The sequence below is a fragment of the Dichomitus squalens genome (genome assembly GCF_000275845.1).
Source record: "Dichomitus squalens LYAD-421 SS1 unplaced genomic scaffold DICSQscaffold_49, whole genome shotgun sequence".
Lineage (NCBI taxonomy): Eukaryota > Fungi > Basidiomycota > Agaricomycetes > Polyporales > Polyporaceae > Dichomitus > Dichomitus squalens.
The window spans coordinates 197,702-223,599 of NW_006766931.1; the positions used below are offsets into that span (position 1 = coordinate 197,702).

General features: G+C 54.4%; 8 protein-coding genes across 8 annotated transcripts; 3 read left to right on the forward strand and 5 right to left on the reverse strand.

The window, feature by feature from the left end:
• Nucleotides 1–430: 430 nt before the first annotated feature.
• DICSQDRAFT_163260 (uncharacterized protein) lies at nucleotides 431–2,621 on the reverse strand. Its single transcript, XM_007369464.1, has 6 exons — nucleotides 2,243–2,621; nucleotides 2,085–2,181; nucleotides 1,930–2,025; nucleotides 1,606–1,734; nucleotides 1,276–1,570; nucleotides 431–1,211 (listed from the first exon to the last, which is right to left on the reverse strand). Exons 1-6 carry the CDS (start codon nucleotides 2,580–2,582, stop codon nucleotides 936–938), a joined length of 1,233 nt encoding a protein of 410 aa, XP_007369526.1. The 5' UTR covers nucleotides 2,583–2,621; the 3' UTR covers nucleotides 431–935.
• Nucleotides 2,622–3,284: 663 nt separating this feature from the next.
• On the forward strand, nucleotides 3,285–4,913 carry DICSQDRAFT_129313 (uncharacterized protein; the record flags this gene model as incomplete). The annotated part of the gene is made up of 2 exons (XM_007369465.1): nucleotides 3,285–3,848; nucleotides 3,900–4,913. The coding sequence occupies 2 exons, from the start codon at nucleotides 3,285–3,287 to the stop codon at nucleotides 4,911–4,913; spliced, it is 1,578 nt and encodes a 525-aa protein (XP_007369527.1).
• A 41-nt stretch (nucleotides 4,914–4,954) lies between these two features.
• On the reverse strand, nucleotides 4,955–5,146 carry DICSQDRAFT_149591 (uncharacterized protein; the record flags this gene model as incomplete). The annotated part of the gene is made up of 1 exon (XM_007369466.1): nucleotides 4,955–5,146. One exon carries the CDS (start codon nucleotides 5,144–5,146, stop codon nucleotides 4,955–4,957), a length of 192 nt encoding a protein of 63 aa, XP_007369528.1.
• Nucleotides 5,147–6,077: 931 nt separating this feature from the next.
• DICSQDRAFT_173648 (alcohol oxidase-like protein) lies at nucleotides 6,078–8,638 on the forward strand (the record flags this gene model as incomplete). Its single annotated transcript, XM_007369467.1, has 14 exons — nucleotides 6,078–6,126; nucleotides 6,180–6,431; nucleotides 6,487–6,590; nucleotides 6,649–6,834; nucleotides 6,905–7,038; nucleotides 7,093–7,319; nucleotides 7,369–7,458; nucleotides 7,513–7,561; nucleotides 7,618–7,755; nucleotides 7,806–7,955; nucleotides 8,012–8,238; nucleotides 8,296–8,315; nucleotides 8,374–8,496; nucleotides 8,558–8,638. 14 exons carry the CDS (start codon nucleotides 6,078–6,080, stop codon nucleotides 8,636–8,638), a joined length of 1,830 nt encoding a protein of 609 aa, XP_007369529.1.
• A 3,272-nt stretch (nucleotides 8,639–11,910) lies between these two features.
• DICSQDRAFT_111294 (TFIIH basal transcription factor complex subunit SSL1) lies at nucleotides 11,911–13,924 on the reverse strand. Its single transcript, XM_007369468.1, has 6 exons — nucleotides 13,699–13,924; nucleotides 13,430–13,545; nucleotides 13,140–13,369; nucleotides 12,794–13,078; nucleotides 12,386–12,722; nucleotides 11,911–12,299 (listed from the first exon to the last, which is right to left on the reverse strand). The coding sequence occupies exons 1-6, from the start codon at nucleotides 13,861–13,863 to the stop codon at nucleotides 12,086–12,088; spliced, it is 1,347 nt and encodes a 448-aa protein (XP_007369530.1). The 5' UTR covers nucleotides 13,864–13,924; the 3' UTR covers nucleotides 11,911–12,085.
• A 527-nt stretch (nucleotides 13,925–14,451) lies between these two features.
• DICSQDRAFT_91809 (GroES-like protein) lies at nucleotides 14,452–15,828 on the forward strand. The gene is made up of 5 exons (XM_007369469.1): nucleotides 14,452–14,519; nucleotides 14,574–14,893; nucleotides 14,946–15,281; nucleotides 15,348–15,743; nucleotides 15,822–15,828. Exons 1-4 carry the CDS (start codon nucleotides 14,480–14,482, stop codon nucleotides 15,720–15,722), a joined length of 1,071 nt encoding a protein of 356 aa, XP_007369531.1. The 5' UTR covers nucleotides 14,452–14,479; the 3' UTR covers nucleotides 15,723–15,743; nucleotides 15,822–15,828.
• Nucleotides 15,829–18,849: 3,021 nt separating this feature from the next.
• On the reverse strand, nucleotides 18,850–19,332 carry DICSQDRAFT_129317 (uncharacterized protein; the record flags this gene model as incomplete). The annotated part of the gene is made up of 2 exons (XM_007369470.1): nucleotides 18,850–19,148; nucleotides 19,230–19,332. The coding sequence occupies 2 exons, from the start codon at nucleotides 19,330–19,332 to the stop codon at nucleotides 18,850–18,852; spliced, it is 402 nt and encodes a 133-aa protein (XP_007369532.1).
• Nucleotides 19,333–20,707: 1,375 nt separating this feature from the next.
• DICSQDRAFT_157192 (uncharacterized protein) lies at nucleotides 20,708–21,981 on the reverse strand. The gene is made up of 6 exons (XM_007369471.1): nucleotides 21,938–21,981; nucleotides 21,732–21,883; nucleotides 21,520–21,646; nucleotides 21,045–21,435; nucleotides 20,795–20,957; nucleotides 20,708–20,730 (listed from the first exon to the last, which is right to left on the reverse strand). The coding sequence occupies exons 2-4, from the start codon at nucleotides 21,770–21,772 to the stop codon at nucleotides 21,274–21,276; spliced, it is 330 nt and encodes a 109-aa protein (XP_007369533.1). The 5' UTR covers nucleotides 21,773–21,883; nucleotides 21,938–21,981; the 3' UTR covers nucleotides 20,708–20,730; nucleotides 20,795–20,957; nucleotides 21,045–21,273.
• Between the last annotated feature and the right edge of the window lie 3,917 nt (nucleotides 21,982–25,898).

The following is a 25,898-nucleotide window of genomic DNA, read 5'->3' on the forward strand; positions in this document are numbered from 1 at the left end:
ATAATAATAATAATAATAATAATAATAATAATAATAATAATAATAATAATAATAATAATAAAAGCTCACAAAAGTCAGGCACGAATTGACCCATCCATTTCGGGCGTCTGCAGATTTACCGGTAAATTACATGTTAAATTACATAGGCTAATATGCATAGGTCAATCTCGGTCGCGAGTTTCACCGTGCCCTGTATGCATGCCGGACCGCGTCATCACCTCGAAAGGAAGCTTCTTGTCAGTGCGTCCGAAGACGGCGCGATCCTGCGCAACATCGCGTTACACCGTGGGATGCGCCCGGTGCCCGTCTATCCCGCGCTCTCCCTGGACGACTATCGCATGTTATCTCTGGCGCGAGACCATCGATTCGGCTTCACTCGTGCGAGGCTCTGCTGTGTCGAGGTCATGCAGAATGTCCCAGAAAATATACAGGTAGATAGCGTTCATTATTGCGATACAGTGTACGGCGCACTACGAAAATTGAGCGAGCGACAGACCGTGGAGCGCAGCGCTAGTCAACGTGCGCTATAAACATAAACGAAGCAGGCTCGAGCAAGATAGTGTAGAAGTGTCATTCCGATTCTACGCGGTTTGAAGACAGGACCGGTAGACGTGAACTGGTCTGGGTGGGGGTAACGGGGTGAATATGTGGATATTGGAATCGTAGTCTGGGACAAGCGGTTTCGCTCCATGTCTGCTACCGTACGTAGGCTACAGTCAAACACTGAATGAGTCCATGCCGCCCGTCCCCAATCAACCAATGAGGAGTCTTGAGGATGTTCGTGCAGGCGATGAGCGTGCGCGAGCGGATGCCTGCGCGGCACGGCGACAGCAGGCGGGATGAAATATAGGCCAGAAGGGCACTCGCGCAAGCAGGGAACCGAGCAGCGTCAAGCGACACACCGACGCGCCTGCGAACAGCGACTGACATCGTGCTCAGAACCGCCCTACATCTTGGTGACTCCGCTGGCCCATCATCAGGTCCTCGTCCGACCGGTCGTCGATCTGCGAGTTGTCGTCTGACACGTAGTACCTCAGCCCGCTGCTCTTCGTCGTCGGCTGCAGCATCGGCGCCCCCGAGTCCTCGGACTGCATGCCGCCCTCGCGGCTGTACAACGTGCTCCCGCGCGGGCTGCCCCCGCCGGGCGTGTAGGCCATGAGCGAGTGCCGTGCCGTCTCCTGCATTAGCAAAATGTTCTGGCGGAACGCGTTCTGTGGGCGCGGGCGTAGCGTGAGTGTTGAGGAAAGGGTGATTGCAAGGGATCGGCTAGCGTACCTGCTCGCGCCAGTACTGGAGACGCTTCTCGCGCTCCGCATCGCGGTCCTTCTTGTGAAAGAAGTACAGCGCGACCAGCGTGCCGACCATGCCTCCGAGAATACAGACCGCGACGACCACGTACACCCATTTCTTCACCTGGACCGGAGTGTCCGTCGTCACGCCGCACGTGCCGTTCGCCAGGCAATTGTACGTGCTGCACTCCTTGTCGGCGTCGCACTGTTCCCCGATCGCTTTAGTCTGTACACAGACCAGTTGCTGCGAGTCGCAGTACAGGCCAACTTTGCAGTTACCCCTGCAAGGGCATGTTCGTTAGCGTCATAAATAGACATGATGTAGAAGGTACCGCAAATAGACTCCAGGGAAGCGCGGAGTTTCAGAGACTGATGGTCACCGCCGCGGGAACCATTCCAAGTCTGTAGGAGCATGACGCTGCGTTCGGGCGTCCAGCGGCAACCGCTACACAAAAGCCAGGACATCTCCTGACAAATAGAGACGCTATTTGCTTCATTGCAATCGAGTGCACCAGTAGACGCAGGCTTATGTCTTGGAAGTATTGCTGCGGCGTTGTCGAGTTCATGCCAGCGCTCTCGCGTCGCCACAAATAGTCCAGGCGCACCACAACTACGATAGGTAAATCGATGGAATACACACCTGGACACGATATCGACAAATTCTCCATCAGGACCGTAGGCGGTATAAGCGGTGTTTTGCACGATGCAGGGAAGGCCGATCGTGACGTTTGCCCACCTACAAGCGAACAGGCGGTCGGTCCCAGTCATAACAGAAGAGCGGACGACAGGACGCACATGCAGATGTTGTTGAGGCAAACCGAGCCGTTCACGTTCAGCCCGAAGCCAGACGTGTCCGCGAGATCCTTGAAGTCGGGCGGTCCCTCGCATTCGTCTTCCGGTCACCAAAGCTCAGCGATGCCGCGTACCAGGTGAATCACTCCGCTAGCACTCACCATCGCGGTTAAATTGGCATGCGCTCCCGACGGGGAGGAGGTTTTGACACTGGTCCTGCTCGTCTGGGCAGAATTGGCCCTTGGGACACTTGTCGGGGACGGTAACGTTGGAGAGGTAGCCGAAGGGGAACTCGTCGTTGCGGCATCCGCGGAGGGCGCAGGTCGAGTTGGATGCACAGAAGGTCATGGCGTCGCAGTCAGTCTGGAACTGGAAGGTGCCCTCCTGGAGCTTCTGATGGGCGGGGTCGCATGGCTGGAGCCATGGGACGTCGCCGGCGCGAACCTGGACAGCGGCGAGAGAGAAAAGGAGCGTAGAGGGTAGCAAGAGCGAGGGCAGCATGGCGGAGGAGGCCGAGCGGGCGGGGCGGGGCCAAGGTCGTTGAGGGAGGGATGAAGGAGAAGAGATGACAGACTGGTCCGCCCAAGCAGACAAGCACATCCACAAGCGCCCGATCACAGCACCCGTCCCGGCGTCGTCGCCATGCGAGCCGCCGCCCAGCTCGCTCTCCGTCTCCCGTCATACCCGTCTGCGGTGCTCAACGGCGGTGACGATAAGAGCACATTTTCTAACCCTATAGCTATCAATTCTGTCTTTTTCCACGCGAATGTCCTCCCATATCCGAGACAATCTGCGCATATATTCAAGTTTCTGGTCGGGAGCGCGATGGTAGCTATGTGGGCGGTGTTGGTGAGTTCGTCTCACAAGAGTTCCGGTTTTGCGCTCATCGCTTTGTGCGGTCATATACGCTGTAGTAGGTATGAAATGAGAAACTACATCGCAACATGAACAAAGCTTCAGGACATTGCCTTAGAACTGGAATACAGTATATCCTTAGGAGAATCTCTGCGTTTCCAGAGAACAACTCGAGTCTGGGTGGCATCAACTACACACGATCCTGTATGACTTTTCCTCCTACCATTCCGTTGCTAAACGTCTATGGACTCTTATCCAATACTTTGTCCTTCCGCTCGCCTGGCCTCCTGGTCGCAATCCAAATGTCATCAGCGGTTGACACCACAACGATGCCGAAAGATGAGCGCGATGGCTGGCATCATCGCATGGCCGGCTGTTATCCTCCACTGCGCTACTAGCTTCGGTTTGCCTATTCTTTTCGTCTCGTGTGCTTTCATCCTTGGCCTCAGACAATCGACTACCTCTAGGACAAGCACTGCGAAGATGGCGCCGGTTCCGACTACGCCTGCTTCTTCGAAGAACACTACTTTCTGGACCCCAACCGTCATTGTGGCGGTTATATCTATCCTCCTCCTGGTTTTTTCGGCCGTCGGCGCGACCGCCTTCTTGATCCACCTTCGCTACCGTCCCCGCATCCGAACGCGCTCGAACGCCCAGGCTCAAGATATCCCCGAGGACGTTCCTGAAGATAAAGTTCAAGGCGAACATGCCGCTCATCTTGACACCAACCCATCCGCCATATGGTCTGGTTTGATGCCTTCGACTCGCTCTCGGCCGACGTCTGGGTCCAGGCCTCCTGAGCCCGAGTTTCCCTGGCCTGTACTCGCTGTGCTCCCGGCACTCCGCCCCAAGGAACCCATCCACGCACGGCTCAAGAAAACTATGTTGTGGTGGGAAAAAGACGAAGTCAAGGTGCGCGTCTCCTCTACCGGTTCTGGCCTCATCCTGATATATGCGCCCTAGCATGAGCCATTTACCGTCGCCGACGTCATGAGAGCGATCGAAGAGGTGAGTGGGCACACGGAAGGCGTCCCTCAGCCAGATTCCGCGAACAAGTTGGAGGGAGCATCTCCTGCTTTCTATCAGGACATGCCTGAAATCGTCGTCCATCCGTGCGATGGCACGCCGTCTTTCTCTCCAGCTGAAGACGACTCGAGTCTGGCCATCACCTCTGCGTCTCTGCCGACCAATGAGATAGACGTATCAGATATGTCTATCGCCACCATGCCCTTGACGAGCCCTACAGATGGCTCGTACTCTGAGCCCGGAACTCCCCTCGTCGCGACGCCTCTCGAGGAATCCTTTTCGCTGCCGTCCGTCGCATTCACGAAGTCTCTCCGGGTTCCGATCGACTCAATCACCGCTCCTCACGAGAGTATCGCCGTCAACTTCTCCAACTTCTCCGGGCAGAAATTCGTATTGTCTGCCCCACCTTCGACGCGATTCTTCCCTGGCCGCAGCAAACGTTCCAACGTCGGCCCACCAATCGGCCTCGGCCTCTTGTCTCCGAGAGCTCTAGGGACGACGGGTTTAGGACTGCTACCCGCACTCAAAGAAATCTCCGAGGACGACGAGACTGGTTCCTGCGAGCACCCCTACTCAGCATTCCGCTCTGATAGCTCCGTGGCTGACCTCGTCCCAGCCCTCGAATATATCGTTACTAACACCGTCAAATCCGTCCCCTCGGGGTCCACTCACGCCCAGATCGTGCCGTCCCACAGTACGTCTTCATCGGATATCAGCGCTGTCGATGCTTCCGGTTGCGCCTCGCAGTCGTCGTCGTATTCTCGGTCGACGTGGGACAGCAACGATCCCCTGAGCGAGCGGCTGACGCGCCTGGTCAGAGCGTTCGCCACCCCCACCCCTCCGGGTGGCGAGGAGAGCGACGAGGAAGCCGAACAGGCTTTCAGGGACACGTCCGCGTCCGAGGACGGGAACTCAATTGAGTGCTACGCCAACCTCGACGCGTGGATGTGAATTGGGCAGGGCATTACCATGCAGAGGGTTGCATGCGTTGTTTAGGTCTGACCTAGGTCTGTGCCCTCTCTTAGCGCCAGAGGTTTCTCCGCTTGGTTGTTATCGTAATACTTGTCTTTCTCGGACTGGACTATCTGGACTGTCCCCTTGTGATCTTTGTATCTTGGGCTTGGTACTGGTCGGCAAATCTGGGTCCTCTCAATGTTCTTTGGTAATCGGTTAGCTTGGAACATAGCTCGATGCTGTAGTATCAATGTATGTTACCGTCCCTTACATGTACTCGTCATATGCTGATCCCATTCAGTCAGGTTCACAGAGAATCGTTGGCTTCGAAGCTTCGTTTCCTTGTGCAACTATCATACTTTCTTAAGGGCATCTTCCCTTCCGCTCCACAATATGATTGCGCTCGCGTTTGACGTTTGGACTGCACCCGAGACTGAGTCTGCGAACACCTGAGCTTCGCCGCTGCCGGTGTTAGACACTGGTGGGTATGCTGCTCTTGTTCACCGTGCCCGGTCATGTATGCTGACTCCACGCTTGCCAAAGATTCGCCAGGGCGGCGATACGTTCTGTGGTATCACTGCGACCTAAGCAATCATATTAATCTCAACCGAACAGTTTAAGGCCGCCGTACTCATCTATGAGCTTCATTCAACGAGTGACGACGGTGAGAGCAGATAGGAGGATGAAACCGTAATCTTGCGGATCGAGAGGTGAATGAAATTGACGAGAGTACTCGGTGACCTGCTGATGTGTGCTCTTCAGGCTACACCACTTGCCTACATCTTGGCTATGAATAGCACCGGGGTTGAGTACTGACAGCGCGTCTACTTGTTCGAGGCCGTCGGACTGTGAGAGCGCATCATCCTGAGTAGCACCATAAACCTGTGCAATGCAGTAGAGAGCTTCAGCGTGTCTTGTTAGATATGGAAGTATGAGACACATGACCTTGCGGGGAAACTCTTCCGTTCCTCGTCCATCAAGAGAAGGCGGAAGGCTGCAATACGTCATCCTAGGTCGGTGCGTTTCGCATTCAACGCGACTCACTTGCTGGTTTGCCACTGATCCACTCTATGTGGAACAGACTGACAGGAGGACACCGTGGAGTCGCTTGATATAAAGTTGGACCGCCAAGGGGGGTGTCTCTCCGAATCCGCTCGCAAGATGACTACACCCCAGCTTTTCGACGAGTACGATATCATATTTGCGGGAGGTGCGTCGAACCTTAACCGTCGACCTAGGGTACTAATGTCCCTACGCATGCAGGTGGCACTGCTGCTGGTGTCATCGTTGGACGACTGGCTGCGGCGGACCCGTCTCTGCGTATTCTCATCCTTGAGATCGGGCCAACCGTCCGAGACAATCTCGCCCATATCCAGCCGGGTCGCTTTCTGACACATCTGTTGCCCGAGTCCCAGACCGTCAAGCACGTTATCGGCAAGCCAAGCGAGCATCTGAATGGTCGTCAGCTCTCGACCCAGTGCGGGCAGTGCGTTGGGGGTGGCTCCAGCGTCAACTGTAAGTCACAGTCCGGACGTTGAGACATCTACGCTCTGACGCACTCCCTGCGAAGTCATGAAGTACACGCGTGCGCCTGCCTCCGACTATGACGACTGGGCGCATCTGTATAATAACCCTGGCTGGAGCTTCCACGAGCTGCTCTCCTTTATCAAGAAGGTGCGTAGATTGTCCGGCGCGCCTTCCGATAACGTTCAAGGTTCTCATTGGCTTGCAGGTAGAAACGTACCAGAATGTGCCCAATAGACCTACACATGGATATGATGGACCTCTCAAAGTCTCGTATGGCGGTGCTCTCACCAGCGTAGGGACCGACTTCGTTGAGACTGTGCTGCGCTATGACCGGACTCGCACAGCTGTCGACGATGCGAACAGCATGGTGCAAGACGTGAATCGTATCGAGGTGCATCGCGGTATTCTATTGACGCATGACTTGATGTTGACATACGAGTCCAACGCGCCTGCTTTCGCAGCCCTGGCCCAAGTGGATCGACGGGAAGACCGGCCGTCGGTCCGATGTGGCGCATCACTACATTTATCCAGCTCTCGACAAGTCAAAAAACGTGCACCTCCTCCCTGGATGCGCGGTGAAGAGAGTCGTTATAGAGTATGCGCCGGCACCTTCCAGTTCTTTCCCGTGACTGATGATCGACGTTCGTAGAGAAGGGAAAGCGACAGGAGTAGAGTTCTTGCACAACATTCTTTTGTCGTCGGACGCTGATACGACACCGCGCATTGTACGCGCGAGCAAGCTTGTCGTTATCTCTGCTGGAACATTTGGTTCCCCTGGGATCCTGGAACGATCCGGGATAGGCTCCAAAGATATATTGGACCGCAACAGTATCAAGCAAGTGGTGGATTTGCCTGGAGTCGGAGAGAATTACAATGGTCGGTTTGCCACGTTACATCGATTTTCATATGCTTATGTCCTTGATAGATCATCCACTAATATTTGTGCCCTTCCATGCAAAGCAGGATGCGGATACCCTTGATGGCATCGTGCGGGGTGATGCCGATGAACTTGAAAGTGCGCAACGTTCGTTTAAATTCTCTTGGCGCATCTCTAGATGTTCTACCTTAGAGTGGTCGGCCCAATGGCAACAAAATGGTCAAGGCCTTATGGCAACGAAGTGAGTGGCTTTCTTGCCTTTATGTGTCCCCATGTGCTGAAGCTAGCACGTCCCAGCGGCCTAGATGGCGGATACAAATTCAGACCATCTGAGAAAGAATTGCGGACGATCGGTCCAGAGTTCGCAGAACGATGGGCGTCGTATTACGCTAGCACACCAGACCGCCCAATCATGTGGGCTGGTCAGATATCTCAGTGAGGACCCCTGGCAAAGCCTTGCTACCTATATCTGATTACTTGTACAGGTACGTCGGACTCTCGCCTCCGGCAGCCAACCACAAAGCATTTTGCACGGGCGTATATTCTACGCACCCCGTCGGCACGGGATCCGTGCACATTACTTCTGCTCATGATGTCCACTCACCTGTTGATTTCGATACGGGCGTGCTTAGTCGGTACGTGTCCTGCATTGCGATGGCTACAGGAACAAACCTGATCATCGCGCACGCAGGAAAGAGGACCTGGCGGTAATGCGATACGCTTGGAAGCTTGCCAGGGAGTATGGTCGACGCATGTCTTCATACAGAGGCGAATACGCTCCCGATCACCCCACGTTTCCACAAGACAGTGAGGCAGCTGTGTCGCAGGACCATAATACTCCAGTCGCTATCGACGCTCCGGACATCGTGTATACTAAGGAGGATGACGAGGCGATCGACGACTTCCTGAAGGCTAGAAGTGAGTTTGTTGTCTGACTGGTCTGCAATGGGATATACCATCTCAGATGTGCTGTAGTCATAACAGCATGGCATTCGGTGCGTCTCTGCCCCCCCAGAGGATGAGGAGCGTTGAAATCTCAATCGTTGGATCCAGCTTGGAACTTGCGCCATGAAGCCACGCGATCAGTTTGGTGTCGTCAATTCGCGCCTCACCGTCTATGGCGTTCAAAATCTCAAAGTCGCCGACATGTCTATATGTCCCTCAAACGTTGCGACGGTACGTTCACAAACTCTTCCCATATACTTACAGAGATCAAGACGCTTCACTTCAATACTAGAACACCTACTCCACGGCTGTCATGATAGGCGAAAAGGCAGCTGCCATCATTGCAGAAGATCTTGGTCTTGCGGAGGTATAATGACTCCTACTGTCCTTCCGGGTTGTGTCCTGTGCACCGCGATATAAGTCAGTGATTGTGTCTTCCTTGGTCCATGTTATCGATATATATCAGTCCTTCGGTATAACGCGAGCAAGTGGAGCGCCGGACACAAGTTATATCCGATATATCCCTTACAGGATTCTTTCACGACGGAGTCCAGACGTTGTCTCATACCAGTTAGAGCGTTGCGCGACATACATGGGAGAAATGTGTTCCTAGGCCAAGACCTCAGGGGTATGAAAGTTCGACCTCTTCCTCTCTGTCGTCTCAGGAAACTGAAGATGTTCACCATGGATACTCCCGCACTGATTCCGGCGAGATGTGAGATCTCAGGTGGGCCATCTCAGTGCACGACGGTGCACTGGGCCTGGTAGTACAGCCTCCCCTGGATGACATCGGCCGGTGCCATGCCCACCCAGATTAGCGCTCCTCATAAGCGCTCACCAAGTATGACTCCCGGACCGCTGCTCAGGCCTTTAAGCTCAAGCTTCATGCATTCATGTGTCATGCTTGGAGCCTGTAAGTCAGACTACATTCAACCTGAAGCGGGTACACACTTTTGAAGATAAAAAGGACACTGTGAGTCTCTGGAAACCCAATAAGAGCCTATATGCCGGGGCCGCGGAGGGCAGTGATTCAGCGGAGGCACACCCAGGTACGCGTTGGTACTCTGCTGCTCAGCCCTCAATCTGCGATGAGTCTGTGAATCTGCGGAACGATGTAGATGTGCTATACGCTAACACCCTCTTTCTCGGTAGACTCACCAAGCGAACTCTGGCTTGAGATCATCGACTTGATTTCCAACCGCAGCGCTCTATGTCGGCTCATGCAGGAAAACCGCAAGCTTTGCGCATTGACAGAAGGCGTCCTGTATGGCAACGTCAGCCTTCATTGGGGCGCTGAAGTGACAAAGTTTCAATTGTCGATGAGGTCTTGCCCTCGCCGCGCGGACACGGTCGCCAGTATCAGCTTCCTGGCGAGTGGGACACATGACGAGCTCATATTTGACATCCTCCCCTCTCTGCTGGGTACTCTTCGCAATCTGCAACATCTCGTCGTCGAGCAGAATAGAGAAGTCGTCATCGGGGCCCCTTTCACAGCGATAGCCGGAGTGCGCCTCCCCCTGCTTCGTAGTTTTGCAGCAGACATGCGCGTCAACCAGAAGGATCTCCTGGCCTTTGTTGTCGCCCATGGCAGGTTGCGAGAAATCGACATGCGCTATAGTTACATATTTCCGGACGATCCTGAACATGTTCAAGTCATCCCCCACCCTTCCCTCCAGATTCTCACATGCCGTACTCCGTTATTGAGCAGCCAAACGCCAGTCCCTACCAACCTCACCCACTTATACAGGCCTTACCTTCTATCTAGGCAACTTCCCGGGATCGTTGCTCTTCTTGGTCCTCAGCTGTTAGCTTGAGGGTGGGGGAGTGTTTCCCAATCGAGCGCAGCTCGCCTTGGTCTCTGCTGGACGTTGTCACTAATTTCCCTCGTCTTCGCTTCTTTCACGTGGAAATGTTGCACGTAGGTGTATTTATCGTGAGTCAGTGGCCTAGTACGATGGTGGCTGATCGGACTTGGGGTCAATAGACGACCCTACCCTCTCTAGGCACAACGTTGGTGGACTGGTTCCGAGACCGACAAGCAAGTCGGGTCCTCGGTGCGCGCCCCAAGATGGCACTTGCGTGGACCAACAAGCAGCAATTTCCCCGCACGGAGAAAGAGGAAATTGAATGGGACCAATACGTGGACAAAGTCGCGGTGCGAGTTCTGACGGAATGGGACAACTACATCGAGCGGATCATTTACAGGCACAGTGCGCGGCCTTACATTTACGGTGACTCTCGATGCGGCAGGCGGGATGGGAGGGCAGCTTTTGAAAGCTCAGGATACAGATATGCAGGATGACTACTGGAAGCATGTATGGTACGTACCATCTTATTGCAGTGGGCTTGCCGGCCAGTTCGGCTGTAGCTGCTCATAAAGGAGGATTGACGAAAGTGGGTTGCCATCGTCTAGGAAGGTATTTGGCGGGCAATCTCATTGCAATTGCTAATTAGTCTGACACCCCCAACACTCATACACTGTGTCCCTCGACTGCGCATTAGACGGGAAGCTCCGCAAGATTGAAGAATGATCCAGTTCGTGACACAAGGCGACCAGGACAGGACAAGCGATTCTCCATGACCTGAAGCGGTTCCACATCCACGAACACGTAACCGAATTGCTATCTCATGAAAGCCGGGAGGGTTGAGAGAAAGATTGAACACAACCCGGCGGCTCGGATTGCAAACAATATCAACCAATTTTCGTCGCAAACGGCTAGCTTGGACCGGGACGGTGTTCGGGAGCAAGCTCGCCGTCACCTCAAGCTCAGGAGCGGCGATGATTCCTATCGCCTGAAGATATAACCATCTACAGCCCAACTACCCGGGCATCGGCGCTCAGGCGCAGCGGCACATACAGTTTACGAACGCGGCAGCCTGGAGGTTGCCTTGGAGTGCAGGTCCGCGACCGCATGCAACAATGAAGGCGGCATGCGGGATACGCGATAACGCTACGTTCCCGCGACCTCAGTATGTAGTACCCATTCCAGAACCGGTGCGTGCAGAAGGTTCGCGAAGAGATCCGCGCAGCAAGGCGACGACACAGGCGCCATTATGCCGCATCGCCGCGCCGTTCGTGTCGTCATGCGGTATAGCAACGGGATAGATCAGCGGATGGGTAGCTCCCCACTGAATTCGGGCGATTGCTCTGCCTCGGGATAGAGGACAGGTGATGACACAAGTCCTCGGAAATGGTTCGCCTTCTGCTGGCTTCCTTCGCTTCTGGACATGGTCCAGCAACGGCAGCGGGAACACGCCTGACGCAGACATGCGGCGGGAACGTTGCATTGTCGGAACACCGTAACGCATATCAACCTGCTGAATGACTACTGTGCTGTGAAGGAGAAATCGATACTCACAGGCTAGTAAGAATGCTGACGATAGTGGGAGCGCAGCAGATTCCTTGGAAACCGCGCGGAACAGACTGGAGGCAAGGTTTAGGGTTGCTCACGTCGCCGAAGTGGTTCAACAGATTTCGAGGGCCTGTTCAATTGACGGTGCGTTCGACGAACGAGGAAGAAGTGGGACTAGGTGAGAAGGTGTCTTCAATAGGGAGCGGCCGAGAACACCTGCAGGGTCGTGTGGACGCGTGTAGGCGGTGATAACCCTTTGGAACCACCCTCGAACGAAGAGCGATGCTTGAAGGGAATGGGTGCTTCCTCAGTAAAGCTACCGAATGTTACACTTCGAATTCTCGCAGAATCCAGGGTGTTGTACGATTGACCTTGGCTGCATGATGGACGAGCCGAGCCGAGAGCGCGAAAGGACATTTCTAGAACGTGTGTGCGATCAGATAGAGAGCGACGAGGCTTCACGGAGTTTATTTCCCACAGCCTGGGCAACAGTGGACGACGTCGTGCACAAACACGTCGCAGTCCGCACAGAAGTCGCTATGACACTCCAAACAACGGTATCGACCATAGGGACTCATGCCCTCGCCAGACGCGCCCAACATGGTCGAAGGCGTCTCCTTGAACGCAACGGCGCACCCGTGACATCGCTTGCTCGGTTCCGGGGTATCGTCCAGTGTCGTCCTACACGGAACATGAGTGCTGCGTCGCGGATGAAGAGGAACGGACGGTGCCGATGCGCGGGGCAGATGAACAGGCAGTTTACTTACACGGCGGAGTAAGATTTCACTGGAAACAGGTGGTGGTAGCTTCGCGCAAGGTGCGGCGAGCTCACGATCATTAGTCCACAGATATCGCAATCCGTCGGGACGTCGCACACTTTCGCAAGGCAGCGTGGGCATAGGAAGCCCTCGCTCTTCATCTGCGAGTGGCATACGCAGAGCGAGGGTGGGGACGTATCTGGGAGTCGCATCGGGAAGCCCATGATCATCAGGTCCGCGGCCGTGCCGCCTCCTGTGCGCGCTACCGCGCGTTGAGCTGGGGGCGGGATAAGCTCGAATAGGAGGTCTTTAAAGTGGCCCTCGTTCATCGCAACACCGAACTGACCTGTTTGCGCGCACCAGTCAGTCGTCCGTCAAGGGAACCCGAGGGGCACTATGAGTGGGCGGACGACGCACCGCCTGTTTTATCGCAGAGCTCTCGGCATACTTTCATCTCCGCCGCAAGAGCGACTATAGATATGCGGATGCGGTCTTTCACGCACTCGTCGAGCGTATCGTGTATGTTTCCAGGGTCGCATGTTGTGAGAGACCCGAAGATGACAACGATCTCTCTGGAAGACTGCGTCGGCAAATGGCTCATACTGCTTCGCGCCATCTCGACAGCGTTTTGTAGACTTGGTTCGCCATTAGGCAGAAGCTTATGACGCTCCAGTATCGCTTTCAGGACATCTTGAGGGTTCCCTATAGTGCATATCCCGCATGTTCAGACAGCAATTGTAACGCATATAGTCGCAGGGCGTACCAGACATCTCGCCTATTCGCTCCCCGAGCCCTCCTCTCATCCCTACAATACCTATTTGGCCCAGAGGGTTCTGATCGAACCATTCCGTAACGAACTCGCGGGCGTACTGAAGCATGAGATCAAACCGCGTAGGGCGCATGTCGCGGTCCATCATTGCTGATGATAAGTCGAGCACAAGTACAAGGTGACGGATTATTGTACGTCGGATGGCTGCAGCAGGTGCAAGAAGCCTGAAATACTCGTTAGGCGGCCCGACGTCTAACGAGATACGTGCAATGCAGTCGACGTACCGCCTCCTTCGACCTCGAGCGATCAAATTCTGCACTGCACCCTCCAGCCTCCCCGCTTCATCTTCTTGTACCGTGTCCCATGAACGGGTGTACGTTGCTTCCCAAGCATACGCTTGCTAACGACCGCGCAAAGTATGAGTTAGCAGCTCGGACGACAGTCGATCGGGTGCATTATAACAACGGTGAGAGGGCAGATTAGCGAGATGACATCTCTGCACGGGAATTTGTACTCCACAGTCGGAGATAGTGTCTGACGAGAGAGAGCTCACATCTTTTGCTTTCCCTTTCCCCTTATCCTTCTTCTTCCTGTCAATGGCCTTTGCCCTCCCCTTTGCTTTAGAGCGAGTTGTATCGTCGTCTAGTCCAGTGATGGAAACATCCGAGTCTGAGTCGTCCACGAAGTCATCTCCGATACGTCTTCCAGCAGGCGGCATGGATATTCAAGACCGCGGCGCGCCTCGCACACACAGCGGAAAGCCGTCACAATTCGAGGGCGAGAGGAGAGAGAGAGCCAGCTGCCAGAGAGCGCCGGATCCGACCGACGCGTGTCTCCCGGCCCGGACCGCCTTCACGGGCGTTCAATCGTAGTCCTCAGGAGCGTTCTCAGCGTTCATATGTAAGTACTTACTCGCGGGCATCCGCACCTGTCCACTTTCCAGGAACGTGGCTCTACTCGAGCATCCTCACACTGTATCGATGATTCTTGATCTTTGAAGCTTTCTTGCCGTCATGAACCAAGGAGATGGTTGAACAAAGGACCCGGACGCGGTGGCAGTCCTAGAAACTCAGTTTGCTCCCTGCGCCCGATCGACGACGCCCGCGATTGGTTGTGGGCATCTGTGGGCGGCCACCTTCACTTTCTTCTATCCGGATTCAGCAGCCGCGTCGCCTCATTCAGCCTCTTACTTCCCTGGACGCCGAGAGGATGTCACCACTCTCGCTCCATGACACCACGTCCTCCCAGTATATCAGCCCAGCGCAGACCAACACGTCCACCTCGTTTTCCTCTCCTTCACCAAACGCTCTTGAACCATCTTCCATCTCACCGTCATGCCCACGGATCTGCAGTTCAGGGGTTATGCCCTCGTCGGTGAGGAATGTTCGTCTTTCGTACCCAAGCCTGCACTCACTTTTCACCAATCAGACCCGAGCAAATGGACAGACCTCCAAGTCCGCGAATTCAAGCCCAAAAACTTTCAGCCTGACGACGTCGAGATCGCCGTCACCCATTGCGGTGTGTGCGGTTCCGATGTGCATACCCTCACTCGGGGTTGGGGCGAGTCCAAGCTCCCTCTCGTCGTGGGCCACGAGATTGTCGGCACCGTCACCCGCGTAGGCGAAAATGTCAAGGACTTCAAGCTCGGTGACAGGGCCGGGGTGGGTGCCCAACGTGGCAGCTGCATGTCATGCCGAGCCTGCAAGGACGGCTACGAGAACTACTGTCCTAACGGTATCGAGACATACGTACGAGTTATGCATATGAGATATCGAGTTGGAACTGACTATATGCGCCTAGAATTCAGAATATCCCGATGGCGTTGTCGCCCAGGGAGGTTATTCGACTGGCATCCGCGCCCACCAGCAGTTCGTCTTCCCGATCCCAGACGAGATCGAGTCCCGTGACGTCGCATCCATGTTGTGCGCGGGGCTCACTGTCTACTCGCCCCTCAAGACCCACGGGTGCGGCCCCGGGAAGAAGGTTGGCATCATGGGCATTGGCGGACTTGGACACTACGCCATCCTTTGGGCGAAGGCTATGGGCGCCGAGGTTTATGCGCTCACGCACGACCAGGGCAAGATTGACGACATCAAGCAGATGGGTGCTGACCACGTCATCAACACTGAGAAGAAGGTTGGTGCAAGTACGTTCGCCTTACAGAGGTCGAAACACTAATGTCACGTGGTCGCTTGTTTTCAGGACTTCTGGAAGGAATATCCACAAACGCTAGACATTCTCCTCTCCACCAGAGACGTTCACGGTGAGAAGATGCCACTCGGTGATTGGCTCTCTATGCTGTACGTCCACGGTCGCTTCATTACCGTGGGTTTGCCCGACATGGACGACCCGCTTCCTGGGATCCATGCGATGAGATTCGCCGCGAACGGCTGCATGCTAGGAGGGAGCAAGATTGGCAGTAAGCAGGATTGCTTGGAAATGCTAGAGCTTGCGCGGTCGAAGAAGATCAAGCCGTGGGTCGAGGAGATGCCCATGAAGAAAGCTGGAACGGCGCTGCAGAATGTGAAGGACAACAAGGTCAGGTACCGCTATGTGCTTACGCAGGACCTCGTTTGAACAGCGTATGTTACGAGATTGGTGAGTCCGGTTTTTCTGCCGATTGTATATTCATCAGCCTCTGACTATCCCCGCAAATACCCAACGATCATCCAATAGAGTTGTTGTATAGTACTATCATGAATAGGCATGTATGCACGCTGTTGGGTGGGCGCAAAGTGCATATCAACTGTCGTCAAGTTCAGTAGGAGATCCTTCCAAGGCATCTCTAGAATACCGCACGTGAACACGTGCACTTAGGGCACGTCATACACGATGTTGCGCGACCTCGTCACACTGACTCAACAGTATCTATTTCTCAACTCTTACAGCCATCCCATCGAGTTCACGGTAGGCCACCATGATTCCACACGGACTTAACTTATCCTTATTTGTGGAGTCGCCCTCTCTGCGATACCCCTCGACGTTGCTCGCAGTGTGCCCGAGCCTGCGCCCTCAACCCGAGAAACTCACCGTCTTCATCTCCGTCACGGATCTGCAGCCGTCAAGCCTCAGGCAGATAACTCTTCTAACAACTATGCCGTACGCGTCGTGACTAGTGATCGAAACCATATCTCTGCCCAGGACCTTGCCCGCAGAGGCGTGGAAGTCGTCGAAGGTTGCAGCATTCCATAGCTCATCTTTGTAGAACGTTCAGCTCTTTTGCAAAACATGGGACTCGCGCAACCTTGCTAGCATTGCTCCGGCTCTCACGAATGCTTACCATTCCGGAGGCCAGAAGGTCGCGTACCTTCAGACACTACGTCTGGAGCAGCCCAGGCAACGTTTCCAAGGTTCGAGTGGCCTCGTTTCGTTCGACAGCAGTCATTGATCAGGAGTTTCGATCAGCGAAGTAGAGGAAGGATTACGACTCGGGTGCAATGGTGAGCATTATGCCGCCAAACTGTGAGTGACAGACTGGACGCGGGCGCAGTGATTCCGTCGCTGTCGCTGGAGGAGGTCCGGCTATCGTGGAGGTCCGTGCATAGACATGCGCAACATGGTGCGCGCATTCCCATAGACTTCTCTGCTTCTGAGATGCAGATGTGCTGACTTCGACGTCGGCCTGGTGGGTTCACAACTTCTTAGGACCTCGACCGATACGAGGGCAACACGTTCGTCTCCGCGACCCCAATGGGGCGCGGGCACTTGCCCATGATCGCGCTTCTTCGCGCTTCACACGTGAGACAATCGCAACACCATGTCGGCTCAGGTGCTCGAGAGCGCGAGTAAGTAGTACGTCGATTGGCCGAGCCTCGATGACGCATTCGGGAAGACGACGGGGAACACGGCCGAGTACGAAGCGCTCACCGCAGAGCTACTTAGATCGATGTGTTCATCGGACGAAACGAGGCCCTCCGCCAATGATCTCTGCCAGTGGTACTTGTACCCGCCGGTGTGCTGGCGGTAGATATTCAAGGCTACTGAGCGTGAAGGATTGAATGTGAAACACGGATGTGGGTGGATTGAAGCGGCCGCTGGTATAGAATGGTAGGAGGCGCTTCGTCCCGAACTGGTAGGGGATTCATCGTTTACAGAGCTCATTGGTCTCATGACATCACTGCGTGAGTAACGAGAAGAAGAAGAGGTAGGGGATTCACCATCTCTATTGCTATCCACGTATAGTGCTCGCGTGCAGGCGGACGATATTTCCGGGCCTGAGCCACGAACCAACCCCCAAACCGACTACTCGGATGAACAGTGAGCATTGTTTTGCTAAATTTCACCACTTGACTGATAACAGGGAAGAGAAGGGAGTACCTCCTGGTTCTACTACTCCCAGGTGCCTTGAGTGAAGGCCAGTCGCGATCAAGAGATACATGTGCGTCGAGAGAGTCCGATGTGGCTGCGGCCGTAGTGTAGCCATACGCATTAATGGTGCGCCACGAAGATGAAGGTCATCGTAGATCACTCTGGATGGCGCCGAGAGGATACAGTGAATAGCTAGCTCTGCTCGGTTCCGCGAACTTCGCGAACGAAGCGCCTGCCTGATCAGGATTAAAGAACAGGAGGGGCAATTTTGCGCCAGAAAAGAGGCGGCTTATAGATAGCACAAGAGGGCACCGGACTGCAGGTTACGTCAGACCAGACATCGTCCAGTACACGTTCGACTCCTTGCCGCGTCTCGCGGTGAGAAGCAACTCGTTTCCCTTTCCTCACTGACACCGACGGAACGCTGGAACGCTGCGACGCTGTCGGCGATAGCAGCTCGGGCCTGGACTCACTGCTATGAGGACACCTGAATGCGCAACGCAAACTGCACGTCCACACCGTGTTTGCCCATCGAACTGTGTTTCAGAATCATGCGTACGGAGCGCATGACTGGGTCGAAAACTTGAGATGAGAGCTTCGGGGCCAAGCCTCACCTGATATCCACCAAACCCTCATTGAACAAGTATCGAAGAGACTTGTTTAATGACGGATGCCGCTCTCGGACTGAAGTTCCGCGTGCAGACGTAGTACTTACTACTCATGGATTCTATGTCAGCGCTCGCGTGCCGGGCCGGTATACGTTACAGGTCCCGTGGTGGTGAACAAGCGACCTTCGAGGACGCGAAAATGTATGGTTTGAGAACCGAAGCCACCCAAGCATTCCACTTATCGAACCGTATGGCGAAGATCGTCGTCCCCTCGCCATCGGTTCTAGCTTCCTCCCGGAGGCGAGAGTGTGGCGCACTAGTGATTCACAATGGCCGAGATTCGCAGACCCTCGGAAACGCTGATCACGTCATCCAAGCGCGCAAGTCGTAGGAGCTTTAGAATGGACAGATCTGCGGTGTATGGGGCGCAGGATACAAATACAGTGCATAACGACTACACACGAGTGTGGGGGTCACGAGAGCAACTAGGAGTCAAGCGGAAACGGAGGCATACTGCGCAGAAAGCGACCGAAAGCTACACAAGATGGACAGGGAGAGAGACCCGTAGCGTTGATGCGCCCTGAAGGACGAAGGAAGAGACGCGAGGGTAAGACGGACGAGTCAGTAAGGCTATTCGGTACATTGCGCGGCAGTTCTGTCCCGCGCAGAGAGTTCTAGAAGAAACAAACTTACACGGGAGAGTTTGGGCTCCTGGGAGCTGAGAAGGCGCAACTCAGCACACTAGGATGCACGAGCATGCAACTCGAGTACACACGTACGATATGCAACTAATCGGCATTGCCATCTCCCTCGCCATCTGCGCCCGGCGGCCCGATCCATGGCGTGGGGTCGGCGACCATCTCAGCGTACTGGGCGTCCGTGATTTTGCAAAAGCGAATTGTGCCATCCTTAAACCCGCGTAGGAGCAGCTCCAGCTTGGGTAGATTGGAGACATCGCTGAGGTTCCTGAAGGGAACGTCGCCGAGGGGCCACCCTTCGATGCGGACGCGGTAGCGAGTAACGATGTTCTTCATGTACGACTTCCTGCTCCACGACATGCTCGCGTCCCTGTCGCCAGTGATAGCGCCTAAGATACACAGCGTTAACAATAGCATCGTCGGGAGAAGCGGGTACGGCGCCATGGGATTCGATGAGGACGACCACCCACATAGCTGATCTTTGATAATCTTGCGCAACTCCCCGCGCGCGTCCGTCATGCGCTCGCTGTACGTCGGCCTAGCGTTCAGGCGGAAGGTGATCATCTGCGCCATTTCGTGCGGGGTGGAGAGCGGAGTTGAGTTGCAAAGAGCGAGGGAGGGGTTGCCGATGTGATCCCCGCACGCAGAGACCCAAGCCTTATACAAGCGGACGCGCGCGTGCGCATCCATCTCTCATCCCATCACACCCACAGAACGATGCCCATAAGCAGAGGGCGGAATACTGCTCCGGCATCGCGGCCGCGAACGAGGCGAGAGCGAAGCGATGAGAGTCTGTTCCCTTGCGGTTACAGCTTGCACACCTCTGCGCACCGCACCGCGATCGGCAACCGCACACCCCGTTCCGTCCGTCTCGACTTGTGGGAACACGCCGCGGTGGCCCAGCGACGAAACTTATGGGGGAGAAAGTTTGTCACCTGTCTCCGACTTCCGCTTCGATCATGCGTTGCCCTGGCCGCCCGCGCGCCGCGCGGAAATGCGCAAATCGACAGAAGATTTCTGCCACGGCCTGCGAGGGGAGGGAAGAGGAAGAGGAATGTAGAAGTGGCTGGCTCTAGGCACATCTAGCTCGGAACATCGGCCGCAGGACAGACCCCGACGACCTGCACTACTGCTTGCATCGTGGTGGCGCAAGACGCGTTCGCAGGTCTGTGCATCTGATAACGAGTCAGCCTGTCCATACTCTGACTTCCGTACCGGGAATTTGGCGGCCGCGAGTCCACGCAGCGCGAGGAGTAGCTCTGCGTCCTAGGGCAGGCAATCTAGTCAGGTGTACGTGTAGCTAGCGACGGGCTGTGAGCGACCCTGAATGCTCATGCTGAAGACGCAGACAAGTTGGAGCACCCACCGACTTCCGCCCGGACGATGATGGATTAAGATAATACTTGGTAGTGATTTTCTCCTTTAAAGGCATGTCCGTAGACCTTGTCCCCAACACGCGGTATCTGTAGCCTAGACATGCGTCAGCTGCTTCAGACTGCTCCAGACCTTGGAACGACTAGCGACAAAAATGTACCATCCCATGGGATCTGAGTGGACAGGCAGCCGTCAAGAACGATGACTGTTCTGTATATGGGTACCCACCAGGCGCATGCGGAAGCGCGCGTCTCGGTCTTCAGATTCCGATCTAGCCTGTTCACAAGGTTTACCTCTGCAAATGGTTCGCCAAAGCGTCCGTGGACGAACTATGAAAGCGACGAAAGGACACTGGGAAAGCTCCGTGCATTCAATTGAGTAGTGTCAGGAACCTCGGCATCAGTGCAATGCCCCCGGAACTGGCCAGAGACATCTTAGGGCTTGGCTAACGGACACAAAGCGCAACAGCGTGTCGTTCCAGGCGTAACCAGCCCACTCAAGGGATCCCAAAGCCCAAGACTATCGAAAAGCCGAACAACACGCTGACGAAAAAGCGGTCAAAGCAGACGCTTCACCTGATAAAGGGGACTCAAGTCGCTGATATATACTAGATCAGCTACATCTGAAGCGAGCTCGAGGATTAGAGATAGTGGGCTCGTACCTGGTAGACTTTATCATCAACCTCACGAGACCACCGTAGTTGCTTGGTGTCTGGAGTAACGAGTATCCTCGGGGGACGCGTAACGAGATACTCAAGGACCGCGATGCATCACAATGGGTACTATATCAAGTACCTGATCAGGCGATGGCAAATTGCTCAATGACTATGAGATACATGGTGAGCAACCAAGAGGTCTCGACGTCGTAGGGCATGACCCTGAGCCGCTATTTCAGTAAGACGTTGGACTTACCTGATCCTCGCGCAATGATAGCGGCGTGCGCTGAGGCCTCTCCGTCAGAAAGTAGATGAGGCATGTCTAGACCTAACTAGAAAGCCTGCCCTATTGATGGTCGTAGGCGTCTTTGGTCCGTGGAGGTCCGTGGAGAGCTCGCCAAGCCAAACCATCCCGCGAAACGTTGAGGACTAGGGGTCGGAATGAGACTCGTGGGCTTGATCCTTCTGCGCCAGTCACGGCCATGTCAATAGCTTGAAGTTCCTCGGTAATTGTTGCGTCTGGGAAGAGTTTGTCCCAAATCCATGACATGCGACATGACCGTGGCGCGAATGCCGTTGGCAGAGGGTGCGTTCTCCCAAGTCATTAAGGGCGTTGCGAGGCATAAAGGCATAGTTGCACCCATTACCTGGGAGAAGTTGGGTATGTCAATGCACACAATATGAATAGCAGATACCGGATGAGGTCAGGCAGAAGCTGTGCAGACACTCACATGCGAGGAGGATGGCTTTTGGGGCGCCCTCGGACTTGGAAAACCTGCGACCTTCGGCATCATGATGCAATGTGGCCAGTGGCACCGGAAACGGTGGCTGTTTGTAAAAGATCCGCAGTGTATCGCACTAAGACACATAGAAAATCGTAAGCTCATCTGTATGCAACCCGCTAACGAGGAGGCACAATGCTAAGAGCGTCCGAGGCATTGACCTTCTGTACCAGTCACTGAACGTTTTGATATCCCTCTGCATGGGGATCGGAGGCGCGGTCTAATCCTGCCCGGATGGGTTGAGAATTTATGTGATGACAGTGTGCGAACACACTCAGCCACTAGCATCGTTGAGCCCTTACGAAGTCTATAACTTAGAAGACATGAGTGCTCTTCGAATGACTTGAGTTATAAGCATAGGGCTCACTCAATATTGGAGTGGCTAAATACGCATGAGGCAAGCAGGTTCACGGTGGTCGCCAAGGGACAGAGTCTGTGCTGGCTCAAGCAGGAGTCCCAATTGGCAGAGGTCCCAGTGAACCGGTTCGATTCAGATCGGGAAGAAGCTACTCGCCAGGTTCGAGCAAGACTGACGGTTCAGAACAATTCTCATTTCCTGCTGGTGTGAAACCCAGCGTCACACTCCCGCGGCCCGCCCGGCCACTTGTGCTCGGATCAGCGGCAAGCCCCTGCCGAGCGCCGCAGGTCCGCCCTCGGGCCACCTCCCACCTCGGGGACAAGCTGCACAAAATGTGCCCCACCTACTTAGCGTCATGCGGCTTCTTGAGCCACAGCATACTAGATCTCTTGCCTGGCATGTTCCCGAGATATATGTTCGCTATGCTGAATATCTTCCAGTGGTGGAACAGAGTCGGGCAACGTCCTTGGTTGGACATTTTCGGTGATCCGAGCACACAACCGGCGCGGGAAATGCGACCCACTATCATAGGTTCTTCACGATCCTTGATGACGAACGCGCCCTTGCCAGTCCTGGTTCCATTTTCCTAGGTTGCTATAAGACGTCAGCTACATTCACTCCAATATCAATCAAAACTCGGGTTGGACCATCGTCGACCTTTTCTTTGATCTGAAGACGCTGTAACCTCTCGAACAGGTACAGTAACTCTCAAGCTGTCGATGTTCCATTCAACGCCACGGACCCGCAGCTCCAATCATGGACACCATTTACCGCTCTCGACACAGCTCTCGCCATCTCTATGTGAGTATACCTGCTCATTCATTCTGATTCCGCCGGTATTGATGTTTCCTTCCACCGTGGCCGAGCATCTCGGCGCGTCGCGGGTAGGGGATTGCGTCGCAGTCTCAGGCTAAGTAAGACCCTCAACGTTCTCGATGTTGATCTCACCTCAGCGAAGCAAGCCAAACCCCGTATCCGCCGATGAGTAATTTACTCGCGAAGATATGTCTTACGACATCCGCAGTTGACTCTGGTAACGCTGATACTTTGCCGCGCTGAGTCGACTAATCGCCATCGCGGCGGTTCAGACCAGAGATCAAAATCGGGCCAAGCGATGTGTATGGGGTCCGTCTGTACCTGGTGAGCCACCTAAAGCATTTTCATCTTCTTACGCGATTTTCACAATACCCAAGTCCGACATGGACAGCTCGCCCGTTTGTGTTTGACGAGGCTGGGATGGCCTTGTGACATAGGGACTTCTGTTCTTCTCGGATGCAGCCACAGTGTCTTCTTCTCCGTTGGCCCGAGCGTCCTCACAAGCCATTGGCGTTGTTAGGCAGTATTTGGAATATATGTCCCGACAATGTTGTCCTCAGCTACCGCCGTGTACGTACCGATATGCACATAGTGCAGTATGTGATGCATTCCTATTCACTTGCTGAATCCTGCATGTTCTAGACTGCCGGTCGTCAGTCCACTTGAGAACAGAAGGGGAATCGGCACCTATCAGCCTCGGCTTTCACATGCGAGCTGGCGAACGGGGGCCATAGTTCCCGTAGTTCTCTCAAGACGCTTTGGCCCATGGGTTTTCTGTTTATATCTTCCGTTGCTTCCTACTGTTCTCATCCAAACGCTAAGGCCCAACTACATAGTGCTGAGTAGGGGCGCAAGAGATGCTATAGTCGGCTATCCTTCTTGACAGCTCTCATGCATACAGTACACTACCTCATTATGTATGAAGTCATATCTAATGATGCATATCGCCGCAGAGGCCTCGGATGGGTACCAAACGGGCGCTTCACGCTCGATAGGCTGTCTTATAATGCATTATGTCCCATGATGCATACGGAAATGGGGGTACCGATCCTATGCATTATGAGGTAGTGTACTGTATTACAGTCGTTTGCATATCAAACTGCAGTCGACGCGCGCGCCGCGAGGCTGTTTGCTCGTGCTTGCAACGCCGCGAGCCAGCGTCTTCCTGCCTGTTTGGGACCGGCCTCCGTCAACTCACCTTTGGCCATCAAGTACAACAAGCACTTTCTGCATCGAAAACCAACCAGGCAATGCTAGGGACCATGTTAACTGCAGTATACACTAGCTACAATATTTCTGAGGGAGCTCATCCGTTTTCACCGAAGGTGTACCCCCCAGAGTGGCCGTCCTAGCCGGTACCCGACGGTGGGGCAAATACGAGCAAATAGTCTCGACGCGCGCGCGACACTGCAGTTTGATATGCAAACGACTGTAGTGTATCCGTGCGTGTCTCGGCAATTCATCATGGTGCCATCACAATGCTCATTTCCCTGCAGGCCTTTCCACATTCGTGGGAATCGTCCGCCAATGCCCTGCAAATTGGTTGCTTGGTACATCTTCGTACATGTCCTACTGACACCTATTAGACCCCTCTATCGCCTGCGCCAGATTTCAATCAAGTTGAGGCAAAGGGGCGAAGGTGTGAAGATCGCAATCGACGTACGTCAATCCTCGCCCTTGAGGGCGGTCTCGACCATGGTAGAGACAGAGGAAACACCGACACTCAAAGTCTCTCAACGAACGTGGTGATGGAATAGACGAATGTTCTTCGTTTGACGACCGATCAACTGACCAAGTTCGGAAGAGTATGACCGACAATGCCGCTTTTCCTCATTCAACAGGGGGTACGCTATCTATCACAGATACGTTGCGAGCTCCACATGAGGCTACCATCTATGTATCTTGATGCAAGTAAGGTGGAGGCCGGCGAAGAGCGACAAACAGTAGCGCCCTGCGGCTTTCTCATCTTCCGGCCGTACCGGTAACTCCGTGCTCTGATGTGCGGAACATGCATGCTAGCCCGTAGCCGAGGAACTTACACAATGCTGACGTATACGGACGCGATTCACTTGATCCACTCGATGTACTTCACAGACCCTGCTCGCCGGCGTACCTGACGCGACGGCGAAGTTTCCATAAGGTCCCCTCACTTAACTTTGGCATTCCAAGCTTCAAGCTTCAAGCCTTGTCACTCTCGCGGGAGCGGACTTTGCGTGCTACGTATGCCAAGTCCCAACTGATGCGCCGGAATCCGAGAAAGGCATTCCTGATTTTGATTGTAAGTACCCTTAGAGGGGTAGAGTGCCGCCGAGCGGCGCATCTAGCATATCCGCAGGCATCGCTCTCAGACATACTATGATACCGTTATCCCAACATTCTGACATTGCCGGTGAATAGTGGATGACTTTCCATAAGCTATCTACGGCTCTACGGACGTCCGTAAATCTCTAAACAGACCGATTTGGGCAAGGGGCAGTGTTGCCGACACCAGATCTGAACTCCGCTGAGGAAATTTAGGATACGGACGTCAAAATCTAGGAGGGGGGTCCGACTCCCCTTTCTAAATCTCTAACAGGCCGTAGACAGTCCGTAGACCTCGGCATACGGTGCCGTGACCACGAGAAAGGAAGGAGCCATCATGACAAAGCAAACTGCATGCCAAATACAGACATGACATAAGACACTCCAGTCACTTGCTGATGATGAGCAGAACATGCCGCCTGTTTAGCGCCCAAGATCCACAGACTGTTTCAAACCCCGCCTAGAAATCTACGGACGTCCGTAGAGCCGTAAATCCTTATGGAAAGTCGTCCAGTACTGTTCCCTGTCTCATCTTTCTCGCGGCGATCGTGCCTCACAGGAGATAGTCGACATCGCTAGCATGTCAGTACACTGCTGCCTTTGGCAAAACTGATGACGCAGACGCAAGTCCAGAACATATTCGGTTAGGTAGCCACTATGTTCTCGGACTAATGCTCGCAGTATGTCGTAATCGTCATACAAGCGTGGGCGTAATACTGCCGTCCTCCATTCTCTCGTGCTGAAATCACGACGATGGTGCCGCACCGGACTAACAGCATTCTACGTGGCGTACAGTGTTAAGCCCGCAGCCCCGGAATCAAGAAAAGGTTAGTCCCTTGGGGAGTGCTGTAGC